Source organism: Paramisgurnus dabryanus, chromosome 7, assembly GCF_030506205.2.
Source record: "Paramisgurnus dabryanus chromosome 7, PD_genome_1.1, whole genome shotgun sequence".
NCBI lineage: Eukaryota > Metazoa > Chordata > Actinopteri > Cypriniformes > Cobitidae > Paramisgurnus > Paramisgurnus dabryanus.
Window position 1 is genome coordinate 37,418,372 of NC_133343.1, and position 18,109 is coordinate 37,436,480.

The 18,109-nt window shown below is 37.3% G+C and overlaps 1 protein-coding gene across 3 annotated transcripts in view; it reads left to right on the forward strand.

Moving 5' to 3' along the window:
• Positions 1-12,401, forward strand: part of pdzrn3b (PDZ domain containing RING finger 3b) — a 111,991-nt gene extending 99,590 nt beyond the window's left edge. For all 3 annotated transcript variants that reach the window (XM_065279786.2, XM_065279788.2, XM_065279787.2), the window contains 7 exons: positions 4,511-4,758; positions 7,536-7,623; positions 8,642-8,740; positions 9,120-9,182; positions 9,286-9,387; positions 9,485-9,601; positions 10,446-12,401. In XM_065279786.2, the coding sequence (XP_065135858.2) occupies positions 4,511-4,758; positions 7,536-7,623; positions 8,642-8,740; positions 9,120-9,182; positions 9,286-9,387; positions 9,485-9,601; positions 10,446-11,951 (2,223 nt within the window). In that variant the 3' untranslated portion in view covers positions 11,952-12,401. The remainder of the gene's footprint in view (positions 1-4,510; positions 4,759-7,535; positions 7,624-8,641; positions 8,741-9,119; positions 9,183-9,285; positions 9,388-9,484; positions 9,602-10,445) is intronic.
• The last annotated feature ends 5,708 nt before the right edge of the window (positions 12,402-18,109 follow it).

Below are 18,109 nucleotides of genomic sequence, written 5' to 3' on the forward strand. Positions count from 1 at the left end.
AAACATACAATATACCAAATGAAAGAACAGACCCTCTGCTTAACCACAAAAAAACGTTTCATCCTACCTTTAGTGGTTCTTTTGCAATCAGCTTTTGAATATGGGTAGGTTTTTGCAAAAACACCATATTTTGAGCAAAAAGCAGAGATATCTCGTCAATGGCGGGGAAAGAGTTAAAAGTGCTAGAATCTATTTTATGCAAGAAGTTTTCTGGAAAAAATCCATATAATTCCATATGTAATGTAGGATAATCTCATAAAAATTCTAGACTTTTTAAGCACACATGCAAAACTGTTCGCTTTAAATGCTTATCTTCTTTATGCGAATGTTGATTCATACCAAAATGCTTTTTTGCATAGTTGTGTTTCACACATGAACACGTCTCGGGTTATGTATGTAACTGTTGTTCCCTGAGAAGGGAACGAGACGCTGCGTCCCCTTTTCCATATTTCCTGCGTCCCTGTAACGCCGTCTTTGGCAATATTTTAGATAGCGATATACTTCCTGGCTCCTGCGTCACCCCGTCTTTGTCGTTAAGCTTCTCCATTGGTTGAATTTGATATACACATTCAGACACATTTACCCCTGGATGCGTCCCCAAAGTGTCACCACAGTGACGCAGCGCGAGTTCCCTCAAAAGGGAACTGTAACAATGTATCTTAAAAGGTAACACAATGTGACCTGGCTCTCACTTAAAATGTGTCCCCACATTTAGTACTCGAATTTGAGGGTATTGGACCTGGAAAGACCTTGAAAGGTCCTTGATTTTGAAGTTAACTAAGGTGTGGAACCCTGATTAAGTCCAGACGAGTCAAATCTTGTTCATTGTTAAGATAATGTTAATTAATGAAGATAATAATTTTTTATTAATCATGATTTCTTCATTTCTTTATTCTTAATACAAGCAGTCAGTTATATAAAACACGTAAACTATATTAGTAGGATTTGTACAAGTTATTTTGATGTGCTAAAATTAATGATGTCAGAAGGGGATAGTATCGCCCCCTTAATCTGCACCATCCAACCACTGCACTGCCATTTGGTGCAGATATCAGCTCATTTGCATTTAAAAGGACACACCCAATTACGCCATATTTTTGCTCAAACACATCATCGTCTGAGACAACATAGTGACAAGGGAAGTTTGTCCATTTAAGGCTACTGTAGAAACATGATGGCACGAAATGCCCACTTCCATGTAAGGGCACCTGCTGCACCTGTGGATAAAAACATCTAATTTTAAGGTAATAAAAACAATATATGTAAGGTCTTTATACACCACTGATAATATAGTTATGTATATTATATTGCATTTTTTTTTCTTCAAAAGATCCTTATAAAAGTCCCACATTGCCCCTTAAACTATGTGGTCCAAGTTTGAAAAATTTAATTAAAACAGTAAATTCGACGAATCTGCATTTACCAGAAGATGTGCATTGCATCACCCCATTTCTTGTTATTTTCTGAATTTCATCACCTTCTTGTGTTAAACTTATGTGTGTGCACGAGTCGGTTTGCTTATGTGGGTGTTAACGCCTCGAGCGCTGATCCTATCAAAGCTGTCTGTCGTCTAGGAATCAAAAATGAACAAATGGGAAATACTGTGTGCCAAGATGAGTATTGAGGCAAAGCCCTGTAAGCTCTGAGATAAGAGCGAGAGTTCACCCAAGGTCAAACACCCTGTTAGCAGTCACGCTAACATTCACTATCATGCTTTGTAAATCTTAATAAAGGAGGTTTAGCTTTCTCATTCAGGGATTTTTGTATTGGATGTTTTGTTTGATCTGTGCACGAAACAAAGACTTATTGTGAGCACCTTTATGCATTTATACGTACCAACAAACCATTATTGGTTTTATTTTTGACATTAGTTAGTTATTCTTTGCAATACCTTGGAGCAAAAACTATTAAAAAATTATGAACAATATTGGCCTTTGTTGTAATCAAGTTTAAAGTCTCATAATCTAAGGATGAGATTAGGGACATCAAAGTTTGATTTCACATTGTTTTCAATCTTTGACATGACCTTACTCAGTCAATATTAATGATATGAAGGTTATATTTTCACAGAATATTCTTTACATTATGTAGGATGATGATAAATCACAAAAAAATCTATATAGCATTAGTGTTTCAGGGTACCATCGCTAATTTCCAGGAGCAATCAATTGTAATTTTGTAAATGCATCTTAAGTACTGTACAATTTCAATTGAAGTATTTGTTTTGAGGACTACGCGTCTTTATTTCTTTGCACTTAAAGATTGCTTTGAACCTCTTGTTTCTCATTTCCCTCATCTGTCATTAGCCGGAGCTCTGCTCTTAATTGTTGTGTCAATGCTTCAGCCCTGAAGCTCATATTCATTTCCTAATGTTAACATGCACCCGTGTCTTCTACGGTGGCCCTCGCCGCTAAACTACTTAACTAAATAAGCTTGCCCCGGTTGAGTTTGTTCAATGATATTTGATTAGTACCAATAGAGCGCTTTTTAATTTAAGTTCTTGTTTTGACGAGTGTTGCTTTGACCTCCAAAAGCATTAAAGCGGCTTTGTTCCGTTCGAATGGTTGTTTTAAATGCTTTCATGCTCTTGGTTTTTAATTTTAAGGAATTTGTGATCACAATGCTTTTTTTTACTGGTTACGGTAGTTTTTAGTTAAAAAGTGAAATGTGGGGGTTTTAGCAGCATTTAGCGATGAGATTGCGAATTGCAACCAACCTCAATTTTGTAACACAATGAATACACTGCAAAAAATTATTTTTAAGAAAAAAGTTTCTTAGTATTTTTGTCTTGTTTTCAGTAAAAATTATCTAAAAATTCTCAAATTAAGATGCTTTTTCTTGATGAATTTACTGTTTAAGAAAAATGTTCAAGATATGTTTGCTTACCCCATTGGCAGATTTGTTTGCTTGTTTTATGCACAAAATCACTTAAATTTGATATTTTTGGTCTAAAAACTAGACTTATTTTCTTGGGTTGTTTTGCTCATCAAGAAAAAGCATCTTAATTTAAACAAGACAAAAATACTAAGAATTTTTTTCTTGAAAATAATTTTTTTTGCAGTGTACGGCTGCATACACTGCAAAAAATTATTTTCAAGAAAAATATATGTCTTGAATTAAGATGCTTTTTCTTGATGAGCAAAACAACCCAAGAAAAAAAGTCCTTAAGTAAATTTAAGTGATTTTGTGCATAAAACGAAAAAAATTCTTGAATTTTTTTCTTGAATTTAGTGTTTAAGAAAAATGTTCAAGATATGTTTGCTTACCCCATTGGCAGATTTTTTTTGCTTGTTTTATGCACAAAATCACTTAAATTTGATATTTTTTGTCTAAAAACTAGACTTATTTTCTTGGGTCGTTTTGCTCATCAAGAAAAAGCATCTTAATTTAAACAAGACAAAAATACTAAGAATTTTTTTCTTGAAAATAATTTTTTTTGCAGTGTACGGCTGCATACACTGCAAAAAATTATTTTCAAGAAAAATATATGTCTTGAGTTAAGATGCTTTTTCTTGATGAGCAAAACAACCCAAGAAAAAAAGTCCTTAAGTAAATTTAAGTGATTTTGTGCATAAAACAAAAAAAATTCTTGAATTTTTTTCTTGAATTTAGTGTTTAAGAAAAACGTTCAAGATATGTTTGCTTACCCCATTGGCAGATTTTTTTTGCTTGTTTTATGCACAAAATCACTTAAAGTCGCCATGAAACGGAAGTGGCATTGCCTTATTTCTCCCGTGGTGACGTGCATCAGAGTTAAACGGCTTCTGAAGTGAAATAAAGGCAGGGCTGGATTTGAATTTGTCCATCGAGATCTGATTAGTTCGTTTGAAGTTAGGTCGTGTTGCTAATTGCTAATCGCTGCGATCTTCTCCCGGACTCCGCCCACCTGCCATACCATATGACCAAAAGAGAGAGAGGTCGTTTTGAGTAGGGGACGAGATATGAGTTTTTGATTAAAGATTATGAGGGCACATGAATTAAAAAAAATAATGAAGCACATATACAAGTCATTTGTAAAGAATACCGTAATATTCCAAAACAAATGATAGTTTTTCATTTCAATTTCATTGCGACTTTAAATTTGATATTTTTGGTCTAAAAACTAGACTTATTTTCTTGGGTCGTTTTGCTCATAAAGAAAAAGCTTCCTAATTTAAGAATTTTTAGTGTTTTTACTGAAAACAAGACAAAAATACTAAGAACATTTTTTCTTAAATAATTTTTTGCAGTGTAGGACAAACATGTCGTCGTCTGAGACGACATACGGATGAAATGCATTTTGTAGAACAGCTTGTCCATTAAGGGCTACTGTAGATACAAAGTGTATTGCGACTTCCGGTTCACAAGGAGTTAATTTGTCTTTAGCAAGCACCATTACAAATAAAAACATTTTTAAGCAATAGGCCTACTGGAAACATAAATATAATGGTCATTGATTGACAATGTCCGAGCTAATATTGAATAGCTAATACAAATTTAACGTCCACATTATGTTTGTTTGTTTCAACAGGTCAATGGCAAGGATCTATCCAAGTCGACACATGACCAGGCGGTGGAGGCCTTCCGTACAGCTAAAGAACCCATCATGGTACAGGTGCTACGCAGGGCACCCAGGCCCAAACCTGCATGCCCAAATGGGGAAGTGGTGGACATCAGCACCCAGACAGATATCACCTTCCAACATATCATGGCCCTCAGCAAGATTCCCACCTCCTCCACCCCTGTGAATGTCCTCGAGCAATACCTGATTCCTGAGGGGTGAGTGACAGCTCAGCTTGTCAGCGATTTGTTATTTCAGATACTGAAGGCTAGTGAAGAGATGTTATTGTGCCAAATAAACAGAACACCGGAGACAATACCGTTTTAGGCTTTATCTATGCAGTTTGCCGTGTTGGTCTACCAGCGCAACCAGACTTTAATATACTTGTTACACTGGCAAGGTTTTGGCCCAAGGCACAACACAGAATTACATCCCTCTCATTTATTTGAAGTTGGATTTTCACACTATCTGAGTTTTCTCATCTCCGTCGTGTGTCCTCGGGGGTCGACTCTCACACATTTTAGACTGGAACTTTTTAAAGTGCCAGAAGAGGAATTTAACAGCTTTTTTTACTTAGCTGATTATAAAAGAGGTTTGTTGATGTCTTATTGCTACAGATTTTAGTAGGTACCTGGTGAAATTTCTTAATGTTTTTAATCATCTTTAGACGTACTCTTTAGAGATTTTAGATGCTGTTTTTTTTCACATTAGCCGAATGTGATAGGATAAACCACTTTCCTACATATAACCATAGTTTTTAGTAATTGAATCTTTAAAAAGCATTATGAACCGCTTTTCATCAAGTTGCTTAGTTGGAGACTTAGTTTTTGTATCATCTGCACTGCAAAAAATGACTTTCATACTTAGTATTTTTGTCTTGTGTTCAGTTTTAATATCTCTAAATTTCTAAAATCAAGATATATTTTCTTGATAAGCAAAATGACCTAAGAATTTAAATGTGATATTTTTTGTCTAAAAACTAGATCTAAGTGAATTTTTGATTAAAAAAAAAAGAAATCTGCCAATGAGGTAAGAAAAAACCTACACTTTTTTTAAACACTTAATTCAAGAAAAAAATCAAGAAAAAAAACTTACCCCATTGGGTGATTTTTTTTGCTTTTTAACTCTTTCACCGCCAGCGTTTTTTTAAAAAGTTGGCAGCCAGCGCCAGCGTTTTTCATGATTTTCACAAAAGTTTAATGTCTTCCAGAAAATGTTCTTCTTCAAATATATAAACATACAATAAACCAAATGAAAGAACAGACCCTCTGCTTTCAAACAAAAAAAACGTTTCATCCTACCTTCAGTAGTTCTTTTGTAATCAGCTTTTGAATATGGGTAGGTTTCTGCAAAAACACCACATTTTGAGCAAAAAGCTGAGATAATTCCATTTTTGTGACAGACTTTTCATAGAGATCCCATTCAGAGCGATCTTTAAAACAAACACGGACATGCAGCCGCTTGACATAGGGCAATACTTCTGGGTTTAAAAAGTTGCGGACTTAGTGGATAATAGCGGTATTGCGGAAAGACGGAAAAACTCGTCATTGGCGGGGAAGCGTTTTCTCTTGATTGACGAGATATCTCGTCAATGGCGGGAAAAGAGTTAAGAAAAATTGCACTTAAATTTGATATTTTTTGTCTAAAAACTAGACTTAAGGGAAAAATATCTGCCAATGGGGAAAGATAAAAAATCTTTACTTTTTTCTTAAACACTTAATTCAAGAAAAAAAATCAAGAAAAATTCTTACACTATTGGCAGATTTTTTTGCTTTATAAGCAAAAATTCACTTTTATTTGATATTTTTTGTTTAAAAACTAGACTTAAGTTAAGTTTTACTTAAAACAAACAAAAAATGTACCTATGGGGAAAGAAAATTTCTTAAACACTTAATTCAAGAAAAAATTTCTTACCCCATTGGCAGATTTTTTAGGCTTTTTAAGCAAAAATTCACTTAAATTTGATATTTTTGTCTAAAAACTAAAAACTAGACTCAATTTAAATTTGATTAATTTATTTTTTGCTTAAAACAAATTAAAAAAAATCTGCCATTGGGGAAAGAAAAAAATCGTAACTTTTTTGTAAACACTTAATTCAAGAAAAAAATATCTTTCCCCATTGGCAGATTTTTTTTTTTTTGTTTTAAAGCAAAAATTCAGTTAAATTTGATCTTTTTGGTCTAAAACTAGACGCAGGTTAATTTTAATTTATAAATTTTTTGCTTAAAACAAATAAAAAAAATCTGCCAATGGGGAAAGAAAAAAATCGTAACTTTTTTCGTAAACACTTAATTCATGAAGAAATATCTTTCCCCATTGGCAGATTTTTTTTTTTTTTTTGCTTTTTTGGTTTTAAAGCAAAAATTCACTTAAGTTTGATCTTTTTGGTCTAAAACTAGACGCAAGTTAGTTTTAAATTATTTGTTTTTTGCTTAAAACAAATAAAAAAAATCTGCCAATGGAAAAGAAAAAAATCTTAACTTTTTCGTAAACAATTAATTCAAGAAAAAAAATCTTAACCCATTGGCAGATTTTTTAATGCACAAATTAACTTAAATTTGATATTTTTTTGGTCTAAAAACTACACTTATTTTCTTAGGTCATTTTGCTTATCAAGAAAATGCATCTTGATTTAAGAATTTCTAGATATTTGTACTTAAAACAAAACAAAAATACTAATTAAGAATGTCATTTTTTGCAGTGATGCAATGTTGTTTTCCCGACTTTTGCTTTACCCATAATGGGATGTTTATAAAACCCTGACGACTTGTTATTTTCTTTCATTATCTAATCTTTGTCATTAAAAGTCTATTGTGTTGAGTCTTATAATAATATTTTTTTTGCACACATACAGTCACTATCAATTCACCAAAACATAGCTTTGCTGTATTATAAAATTTAGTCCATTAAAATGTTAAAATGCTGGTTACTCTGTGGCTCTACTTCAGTTTTTCAACAATATATATTTTATATGGTGTGGTTTTATGTTTTACAGGCACTCTGCTGGTCATGAGTACTTCGACCCCAATGATTTCCTAGAGGGCATGCAGCATGAGATAGAGAGAGAAGAACTGGAATATGAGGTAATCCACACGCTTCCCTGCCATTTCCCCATCCATCTGCCCTAAAAGGGGCATTGGGACATAGCCTGGTGATGCCAGGTATCTCCTGACTAACCATCTCCAATCTAGGAATTGACCCTCTTTACCCTTACACAGAGGCACTGTAGTGGTCAGCATGGATATCGAGTAGTCTGGTTCCCTCGAACAGATGCAAGACGGTGATATCATTATTTACCCCTGCCATTGACTTACACATCGATGAGAGATGATAATTGAATGGGTTCGAATTAGAAGACTGACTGACGTGATGGATCTGATAGTGTATGTTTAGGAGTAGACAGATTAGGTTATAATTCCAATGGCGGACAGAGAGTTATGATGGTGAGTCCATAAAGAGATGAAGTTCGGTGACTTATAGCGGCAGATGCTCGGCACGCAGCACTCTCTGCGACCTCTCATTATGCCCCAAGGGTCTCTGGGGTCTCACCAGACAGAGATCAATGATTAAAATGGGGCCAATTTGAATGCAAGCCCCCTGATTAATGTTCTTCTTTGCAGTTCAAAGACAAAAGAAGAAAAAGTAGAAATAATCTTCAATAGTCTTTTCGTACCATAGTGCTGTGCTGGCAGACATTTGTAATTGCGTAATGCAATAAACTAACCGGCTTACCGCACACCACAGCTTCCCCAACCTGGCCATAAAGTTCATGATGTGATTGAGATGTTGTTTATTCACACAAGCTCATGTGGTGGAGCTTTAATTGCTGGCATTTCTGTTTGATTGGTCAACTGTAATATTCAGCCACTTCCTCCCCGAAGCTGTGATACGAGACCACGAGTGTTGTGATTTCCGCCTGTGTCTTGTAGATTACAAGCGCTGATACATGATGAACAAGACTTGGCGCGTAACTCGAGAGATGGCGACAGTTTTATCTAGGCAAATTGTGTAAGGGTTTAGATTAAGACAGCACATATATGCATTCACATGTCCATGGTGTTGTAGTTATCTTTGAAATTTAAAATGTCGTTTTTTATTTAGGAAGTGGATTTATACAGAACTAATGTCCAGGATAAGTTGGGGTTAACCGTTTGCTACAGGACAGATGATGAGGATGAAACGGGAATCTATGTCAGCGAGGTAAGTTGTGAAATTGTATCATAAATAGTAGAGATGCACCAATGTATCGGCCAATACTTTAAATTCTCACTATCGGATATCGTCCGATACCTTAAAAACAGCCGATTGTCATAGACGATATTTCCTCTTAATCTGAAAATGTAAAGAAACATCACTAATCTTCAATATTAATGGTCATTATGTGAATAAACAACATTCAGAAAATTTGAATTTAGTTTTAGAATTGAGTTAATATAACCACCAAACTATCGGTATCAGCAGATATCAGTCTGAATAATCGGTTATGGTATCGGTTATGTTTTGAAAACTACATTGGTAATTAGATTAGCATTTAATTTGCTATCTTTACACTTTGTAACCATTAATTTTCATTGTATAGATTGATCCGAACAGCATTGCTGCGAAAGATGGACGAATCCAAAAGGGCGATCGAATCATCCAGGTTAGCTTTATATCAGCCGGACACTAACCAATATCATTTCTCTTATATGATGTCATAATCAAGGCATTTGTCTGAGCAAATCTCCAATCTGTCCCCAATGTAGATAAATGGCATTGAGATCCAGAATCGCGAGGAGGCTGTAGCTCTTTTAACCAGTGAAGAACATCCAAATGTCTGTCTGCTGTTGGCTCGGCCGGAGATACAGGTGAGCTACACAAACTAAACAACACAAATACCACACTTTGCTTTTGAGCAACACTGAAGGACAGGTGATAGTATTTGTCCTATTGTTTTTGTTTTAGCTGGATGAGGGATGGATGGATGATGACAGGAATGATTATCTGGATGACCTGCACATGGATATGTTGGAGCAACAGCACCATCAGGCTATGCAGTTTACTGCAAGCATGCTTCAGAAGGTACAGTAAATCATCCATCACATTGTCAGTCATAGCTTGGCCTGTCGTGAAGGAAAAGCCAAAATATCAATCACAATTACATCCATCACTGAGATCTTCAACAGGTACCACGCTAAAGCCAGGACTTAAAGGGATAATTTCAAAATTACCCCATGATTTACTCACCATCAAGCAATTCGAGATACATATGTCCATCATCTTTCAGATGAACACATTTGGAGTCATTTTAATAAATCTCCTTGCTTAATAATGGTAGAAAACAGGGATCAGGGAACAACTTCAGAGTTTATCGATGGCGTCGTTGTTACCAGAAGCTAGTTATTATAGTTTATAAAGTTTAAAAAATTTATATTTTTCTTACAATATCACATTGATTACCTGCAAAAGACCTTTAGTACCCTTTGGAGCCATGTGGATTACTTTTGCGAAGGATGAATGTACATTTTGTGCTTTAAAGTACGAAGTTGTTCCCTGATCCTTGTTTTCTCCCACTATAATCTTAAAAGAGCAAGGACATTTACTAAAATAACTCCAAATGTGTTTGTCTAAAACAGGGGTGCCCAACCCTGCTCCTGGAGGGCTACCGTCCTGCAGACTTCAGTTCCAACCCAGCTCCAACACACCTATCTGTAATTTTCAAGCAACCCTGAACACCTTGATTAGCTGCTTCAGCTATGTTTGATTGGGGATGGAGCTAAAATCTGCAGGACAGTAGCCCTCCAGGAACAGGGTTGGGCACCCCTGGTCTAAAAGATGATGGACATTAACTTAAATTGGCCTTAAACTGAAAACATAATTTCAGTAATCTGGCAATAACATAATTTCACATTTGCTTTCATTACAGAAGAAGCTTGAAGAGGATGGAGGTACAACGGACACCGCCACACTTCTGTCCCACCAGCATGAGAAAGACAGCGGACTTGGCCGCACGGATGACAGCACCCGTAATGATGAAAGCTCTGAGCAGGAGAACCTAGCAGATGACCAGACCAGCGCATCCACGACATTAGGCAGTCGACGTAGACTCAACTACAGTCAAGACACGCTGGGCAGCGGCGACTTGCCTTTCAGCAGCGAGTCCTTCATCTCCGCCGACTACGCGGATGCTGATTTTCTGGGTGACTTTCATGCGGATGAATGCGAGCGATTTCGTGAGTTGCTGGAGCTTAAGTGCCAGGTGCAGAGCGCGGCCAGCGGCGGAAGCCCACAGCAGAGCCTTTTGTGGACTGGTGGGAGTGTGGCCGGTGGGCAGGGTGGCGAGGAAGGCGTAGACAAAGAGCTGGAGCTTTTAAACGAGGAGCTTCGTAGCATCGAGCTAGAGTGCCTGAGCATAGTCAGAGCGCATCGTATGCAACAGCTGCGCGAGCAGTGCCGCGAACAGTCCTGGATGCTGCACAACAGCGGCTTCCGCAACTACAACACCAGTGTGGATGCGAGACGCCACGAGCTGGCCGACATCAGCGAACTCCCGGAGAAGTCAGACAAGGACAGCTCCAGCGCCTACAACACCGGCGAAAGTTGCCGCAGCACTCCGCTTACTCTAGAGCTCTCGCCCGACAACTCCCTGCGGCGTGGAAATGAAAATCAGGAAGCTGGAGCAAGTAGCGTTACTTCCAACAGAATTTCGAAGCCTCTACTGTCACCGGTCCAAGAGGCGCACAGCCCCAGCAGGAGTAGTCGGCAAACTCCTTCGAAAGAGTTGGATGTTTCCACCCAGCCTGAAACCAGGGAACGCAAACGCAATTCACCCTACAAGCACGCCCACATCCCAGCGCACGCCCAGCACTACCAGAGCTACATGCAGCTAATCCAGCAAAAGTCAGTTGAGTACGCACAAAGTCAGATGAGTTTAGTCAGCATGTGCCGGGATCCTGTCGCTTCTGCCGACTTGGAACCCAAGATGGAATGGAAAGTGAAGATCCGCAGCGACGGGACTCGCTACATAACCAAGCGCCCCGTCCGGGACAAGCTCCTGAAAGAACGTGCACTGCGTATCAGGGAGGAACGCAGCGGAATGACCACGGACGACGATGCCGCCAGCGAGCTGAAGATGGGTCGCTACTGGAGCAAGGAGGAACGCAAGCAGCACGCCGTCCGTGCCAAAGAGCAGCGCCAGCGGAGGGAATTTATGAAGCAGAGCCGAATGGACTGTCTTAAGGAGCAAGGAGGAATGACAGAAGATAAGAAGGAAGTCAACATCATTGATTTGAGTCACAAAAAGATGATGAAGAAGCGCAACAAAAAAATCTTCGACAACTGGATGACCATCCAGGAACTGTTGACCCATGGTACAAAGTCCCCCGAAGGGACACAGGTGTACAACTCCCTACTGTCAGTGACCACAGTGTAGGCATGTCGGTTACGTAACGTGCTGTATATAAGACACTACCGATTGGGGTAGACGATTCTGCCTCGTTAAATGCGGCAACATTTGTAAATAGGAAATACGAATGCTTTGGAAGGAACTTTGTTGTTTGCCAAGAGAAGGAAGGTACAGCTGACGTCTCAAAGAATGAATGATGCCGGATTTGTAAAAGTGGCTGGAGCGACTCGCCTTTTTGCTCTTTTCAAGCTTTTTTGTATACAGGAAGTGATTCGTAACTATTCGGGCTCTTTTGAAGGTTTTGGAAAACAGTGCGAGGACAGTGTGCCATAAGCAACCATCAGCATTTTTTTTTAATGAGTAAAGTTCAACAGTATTTACTTTTTAATGCATACATATTGCTTATTGAAGTATTCAAATATTTAGCTTCATGGTCATCACAGAAGGTGCTTTTGTATACTTCGCAGGTTTTTTTTTTTACAAAAGTATTCATCTTACAGATTTTAAAGAAAAGGTGCTTTTGGTGTTTTTCTAAAATTCATACTTCAAACAGCTACTGTTTGGTCCATCTGTTACATTAGACATGCATAAAAGCGAAACCATTTAATGAAATCTAAATCTGTTTGTGTTAATGTTGGTGTTATTGTCTGTCGTAGACAAAAAGCCTTTTGTATAGCTTTCGGTTGTACTGCAGCAAGATAATACAATTTAACAAATCATTAGTTAGCAATGCAATTTGATGTCTTGTAAAATGAGAGAAATAATAAATTATTGTTTTATATTTGATGAGCTTTCAAAACGTTGTAAGCTTTTTATTTTGTATCCAAAATTTGGGGAATGAATAGAAGTATAAACTATAGGTTTTATTACTGATCACTGCAGATGTGTGTGTTTGTGTGGTATCCACACTTTACTGACCACTCGACCCCGGGGCCGCTCACCCAGGCAGGCCCCCGTTTCTGCTTATCTGTCCCCAGCTGTGTGTTACTCTGAAACATAGAGCTCAGGTCAGTGAACAGACCTCTGTCTCATTACAATCACACAGAAAGGTCTGCAATGCCACAGCTGCAGTGAATAGCTGTTCGTAGCACACAGAGCACAGTGTTAGTGTTGTCTTTGGTCAGGTTTATACAACAACGACTGTATTGGAGATGCAACGATTACCAGTTTAATGGCTAACCGTGCGAAATTTGTTAGTATTACCGCATAATTTTTTTTAATTGCCGTGCTAGTGTCACGGCTCAAAAAAACCTGTTCAGCATCAACCAATTTAACTCTTTCCCCGCCATTGACGAGATATCTCGTCAATTAAGAGAAAACGCTTCCCCGCCAATGACGAGATTTTCCGTCTTTCCGCAATACCGCTATTATCCACCAGGTGGCGCCCTTCCGCAACTTTTTAAAACCGGAAGTATTGCCCTGTGGCAAGCGGCTGCATGTCTGTGTCTGTTTTAAAGATCGCTCTGAATGGGATCTCTATGAAAAGTCAGTCACAAAAATGGAATTATTTTTGCTTTTTGCTCAAAATATGGTGTTTTTGCAAAAACCTACCCATATTCAAAAGCTGATTGCAAAAGAACCACTAAAGGTAGGATGAAACGTTTTTTTTTTGTTTGAAAGCAGAGGGTCTGTTCTTTCATTTGGTGTATTGTATGTTTATTTATTTAAAGAACAACATTTTCTGGAAGGCATTAAACTTTGGTGAAAACCATGAAAAACGCTGGCGCTGGCTGGCAACTTTTTTTTTAAACGCTGGCGGTGAAAGAGTTAAGGAATAACGTGAGACAAACACATTCCTTCACGTCTGCTCCCATGTGTTTGTGATGACAGGGCTTCTTATGAGTTACAAGCTCCTTTTTTACGTGATTACTGTGAGCGCATGGTGTCGTGAAGCTTACCCTGGGTCAAAAAGTACACCCAATTTCTCACAACATATACAGACAGACTTTCTGATGAGTCCTGTGTTAATATGAAAATCTGATTTACTTGTGTTTTATCTGAACTAGATGTACATTTACCTCACGACCCCAAATGTGCCAAGATTAATTAAATTATTTAATGTTTATGCGAACACTGACATGTAAAATCAATTTTAAATTTGGTGTGCATAAGTACTTTTTTACATTTCTAGAAATTGTTCACAAAACCATGGTCATATTGATAATCGTGCTGAATTTGGTCACTATAACCATGATGTATAATTTTCATACCGTTTCATACCTAGACTTTATTAAAAACTGAAAAGTTTTACGTTGTCGAAACGATCCACGTTCAAATGACTAAGATGTTGTAGTATGCATGTCAGGCCAGTAGTTGGCGACGTTACTTTGTAAAGAAACACTACGAAACATACTTCTACACATTGATAAATTCAAACAATCAAGATGGCAAGAAACTTTGATAAACTTAGTATATTGTAGCACAAACACACATAAACATGTAATATACTGTAAAAAGTAAGTTAAAGTTGAATTAACTTTAAAAATTACTTTAATTGGTAACGCCAAAAAATGGCGAAAAAAATTTAAGTAAACAATTTAATTTGAAAATGTTTAAATAGTTCAGGTGTAGTAAAGTTTTTTCCGCTTAAATATTTCACTTAAAGTTAGAACATTTTTAATTTATAAAATTAAATTTTTTAAGGTGTTACCAATTAAAGTACGTTTTTACAGGGTTCCCACGGGTCCTTGAAATCCTTGAAAGTTTGTGAATCTGGGGGGGAAATTCAAGGCCCTGGGAAGTTTTTGAAAATATACATACAGATACAGGTCATTGAAAGTGCTTAAATTGAATTTTATGCAAGAAGTTTTCTGTAAAAAAAATGTATTCTCTGTGTAGGTTAGGATAATAACATAAAAATTCTAGACTTTTTAAGCACACATGCTAAACTGTTCGCTTTAAATGCTTATATCTTCTGTATGCGAATGTTAATGCTTTTTTGCATAGTTTTGTTTGACACATGAAAACGTCTCGGGTTACGTATGTAACTGTTGTTACCTGAGAAGGGAACGAGACGCTGCGTCTCCCTCGCCATACTTCCTGCGTCCCTGTAACGCCGTCTTTGGCAATATTTCAGATAGCGATATACATCCTGGCTCCCGCATCATCCTGTCTTTGTAGTTAAGCCTCACCATTGGTTGAATTTGATATACACATTCAGACGCATTTACTCCTGGAGGCGTCCCCAAAGTGTCATCACAGTGATGCAGCGTGAGTTCCCTCAAAAAGGAACTGTAATATTGTATCTTAAAAGGTAACACACTGTAACCTTGCTCTCACTTGAAATGTGTCCCCACATTTAGTCCTTGAATTTGAGGGTATTAGACCTGGAAAGTTCTTGAAAGGTCCATGAATTTGAAGTTAACTAAGGTGTGGAAAAGCAGCTTTCAGTTTTTATGCACATGATGTCACCGTTTTTACAGATTTGCATTTATTGGAGTCATATTCACAACTGTGCACCTTGAAGCCCGTATAAAATATAAAATACATATTTATATTAAATTTTGTGATATATTAAACTTTACTGGTCAAAATGATTTGCTGTATCCCGGTTACCGCGTGCTATTAGTTTCAGGCAGTTGTTGTCTCAGAATAACATATTTTGGAATGTCACAACTGGCCAATCAGAATCAAGCATTTTACAGCGCTGTGAAATAAGTTCACTTAAGTTTACGCGCCGTCGAAGTGCTGCAAACTAAGTGCTCTTCCGCCATACAATATAGCTCTCATTTTTTTATCCGCTTAAACAAATTGCCACGTTTTGTGCCACCATTCTTACTCGTGTAACCACTCATGTAACAGTCTTTAAATAGGGAAAACACGGAAGTGTTTGGAGGCTTCTAAATTCATCCCTGTTTGGATTCGAAGGTATGAATGGGGCTAGGCTAAATGCTAACACATTCACGACGTGCTGTACAAAGATTAAGTGCACGCGATGAAATAAAGATAGGTACATCTAAGTTGAGGTAAGATCATAGTAAAATATTGAAAAACTGTGGTTTTCTTCTTTAAGTGCTGTAGCCACAGAAAGTTCTTCTCATTAACTTTAGCGATGCTCCGAATTTGAAAGCTAACAAGATCCAAATACAATTTGTCTTAATTTTGAACTGTAAAAAATCCTCTTTTCATCCAAAATAGATGAAACATACCATGGCCTCTCCCCAAGTCAATATTTTGATACGTCTGCAAAGAATCCAAGACTGTCATAACGTGTGTATGTTTATCTTTACGCAAACGTTAAGGGAATAATTATGTTAATACGCGAGTCAAGGGAAACCACGCGGGGCTTCGTCTTCTGTTGCTTGTATGTAATTGATTGCTTTTCTTCTGTCTGAAGGAGGACTTTTTGTGTGATTAATGTCCGCAGAGAGATCTTCACACGCAGTCTTTTAATAGGAGATAACAGCGTCGCATGCAAAGGCAAACAAAACAGAAACAGCAGCAATCAATTCTGAGCCGTTCCCTTGTCCAGGCCAGGAAGAGAGATTTCTTTGATCAGAGTCCTCTGCTTTGTTTTTCTCTTGGTAATGAAGGAAGGTGGGCAGCGCGTGGCCGTCCTCTGGTGTTAGTTTTGGAGCTCCCCTCATTTGTCTAAATGCCACGGCCGAAGTAAAGGAGAAGCTTTAGAGTAAATCGGCTGTTGACCGATAAGACCAGTCTCCGCCCTTGGCTGCCGTTCAGAAAATAGGGCGACGCGAGGATTTTATTGTGGAGAATAAAACTGCCTTTATGTTTTGTGTTGCTATAAAATTTTACTTTACCCGTTGTGTCGGACCTAAACATTTTATTTATTGTGTTCAAGCATAGCACAGGTTACACTGATTTTAGTTATATTTACATTGATAAAGGTCCTAAAAGGCACAACGTAAAGCGATGTCAGTGCTTCATTCGTGACTTATTCAAGATATAGCACTAGCCTTGAGTACCTTATTGCTTTTATAAAACAGTTACTGCACAATATAAATATTAAAGCAAAAAAATATGTGTTAACACTTTACTTGAAGGGGTGTTCATAAGACTAAAATGACATCTTCATAATCATGACATGACATGTGTCATGAACATGAAGGAGATTTTATGCACGTATATGACAACTGTCTTTTAGTGTCATTCACTCAATTATGTAATTTTTAATGCAAGATGACATTGTTTGAGATGTCTTTGTTATGACAACTTGACATTAACCAATACATTATAACTTGTCATAAATATGTCATAAACATGGCATAGCAGATTATTAAGCAAAATTAAGAAACTATAGGTTTATGGGTTAACATTACATTCAGCTGTCATGAGGCTGTCATAAAATGTCATTAAGTGTTAATACCCTGTCAAGTAGGTAGGGTAGCGTCATGAATATTTTTCTTGACCTCAACTACAGTCGTACAAATAAATATTGTCATTAAAACGTCATTAAAGGATAATTCCGGTATTTAACACTTTGAGTCTCATTTCTGGTTTGTTTTGGATGAACGTACAGTGATGGACACAGAAATTTTGACAATGGGTCATGTCTTGACTTTTTGACTCGTTTAGAAGCGTCTCTTGACTGCTTCAGAATGGAAGTCAATGGCCATGCACAAACATGTCATTAAAACAACACTTAACGTTCATTTTCAAAACTGTACTACTCACCGAGTGGTTCGTGGTGGGTCATTTTTAACCCAGCATGGGATAATTTTTTCCTAGCATGTGTTCTGTCCTATATTTACCCATTATGGGTTAAAAATAACCCTGCCAACAATATGGTGTTACTTTAGGATCTTAAAAATATTGTTGTGCTACCAAAACATCCGGTTTCAATAGGAAATATGGATTTGTATGAAAATGTGGGATTTAAAAATTACTTGTGTCAGAGATTTGAACTTCATACATATTTTCCCCATCAACAAGAATATTGCATTCATGTTTCAACTAAATTATAACCTCTGGGCTTTTATTCTCCGAGTCCATAAAGGTCACAGTCATAAAATGCACTGAATATTAATTGACTTACTACATTTTTGAATCTTTCAAAAGCAGTTGAACTTAACATTTAGCCCGTTTGCTTGCCTTTCATGTGCTGTTCATTGACTTATTTTGCTCTGACATGCAAATGGCAACTTCAGTCTTATGCATTATGGATGCAACTGCAGTAACATTTTTCGACATTATTAGCATCTTGATTATAGAGGATCACTGATTAT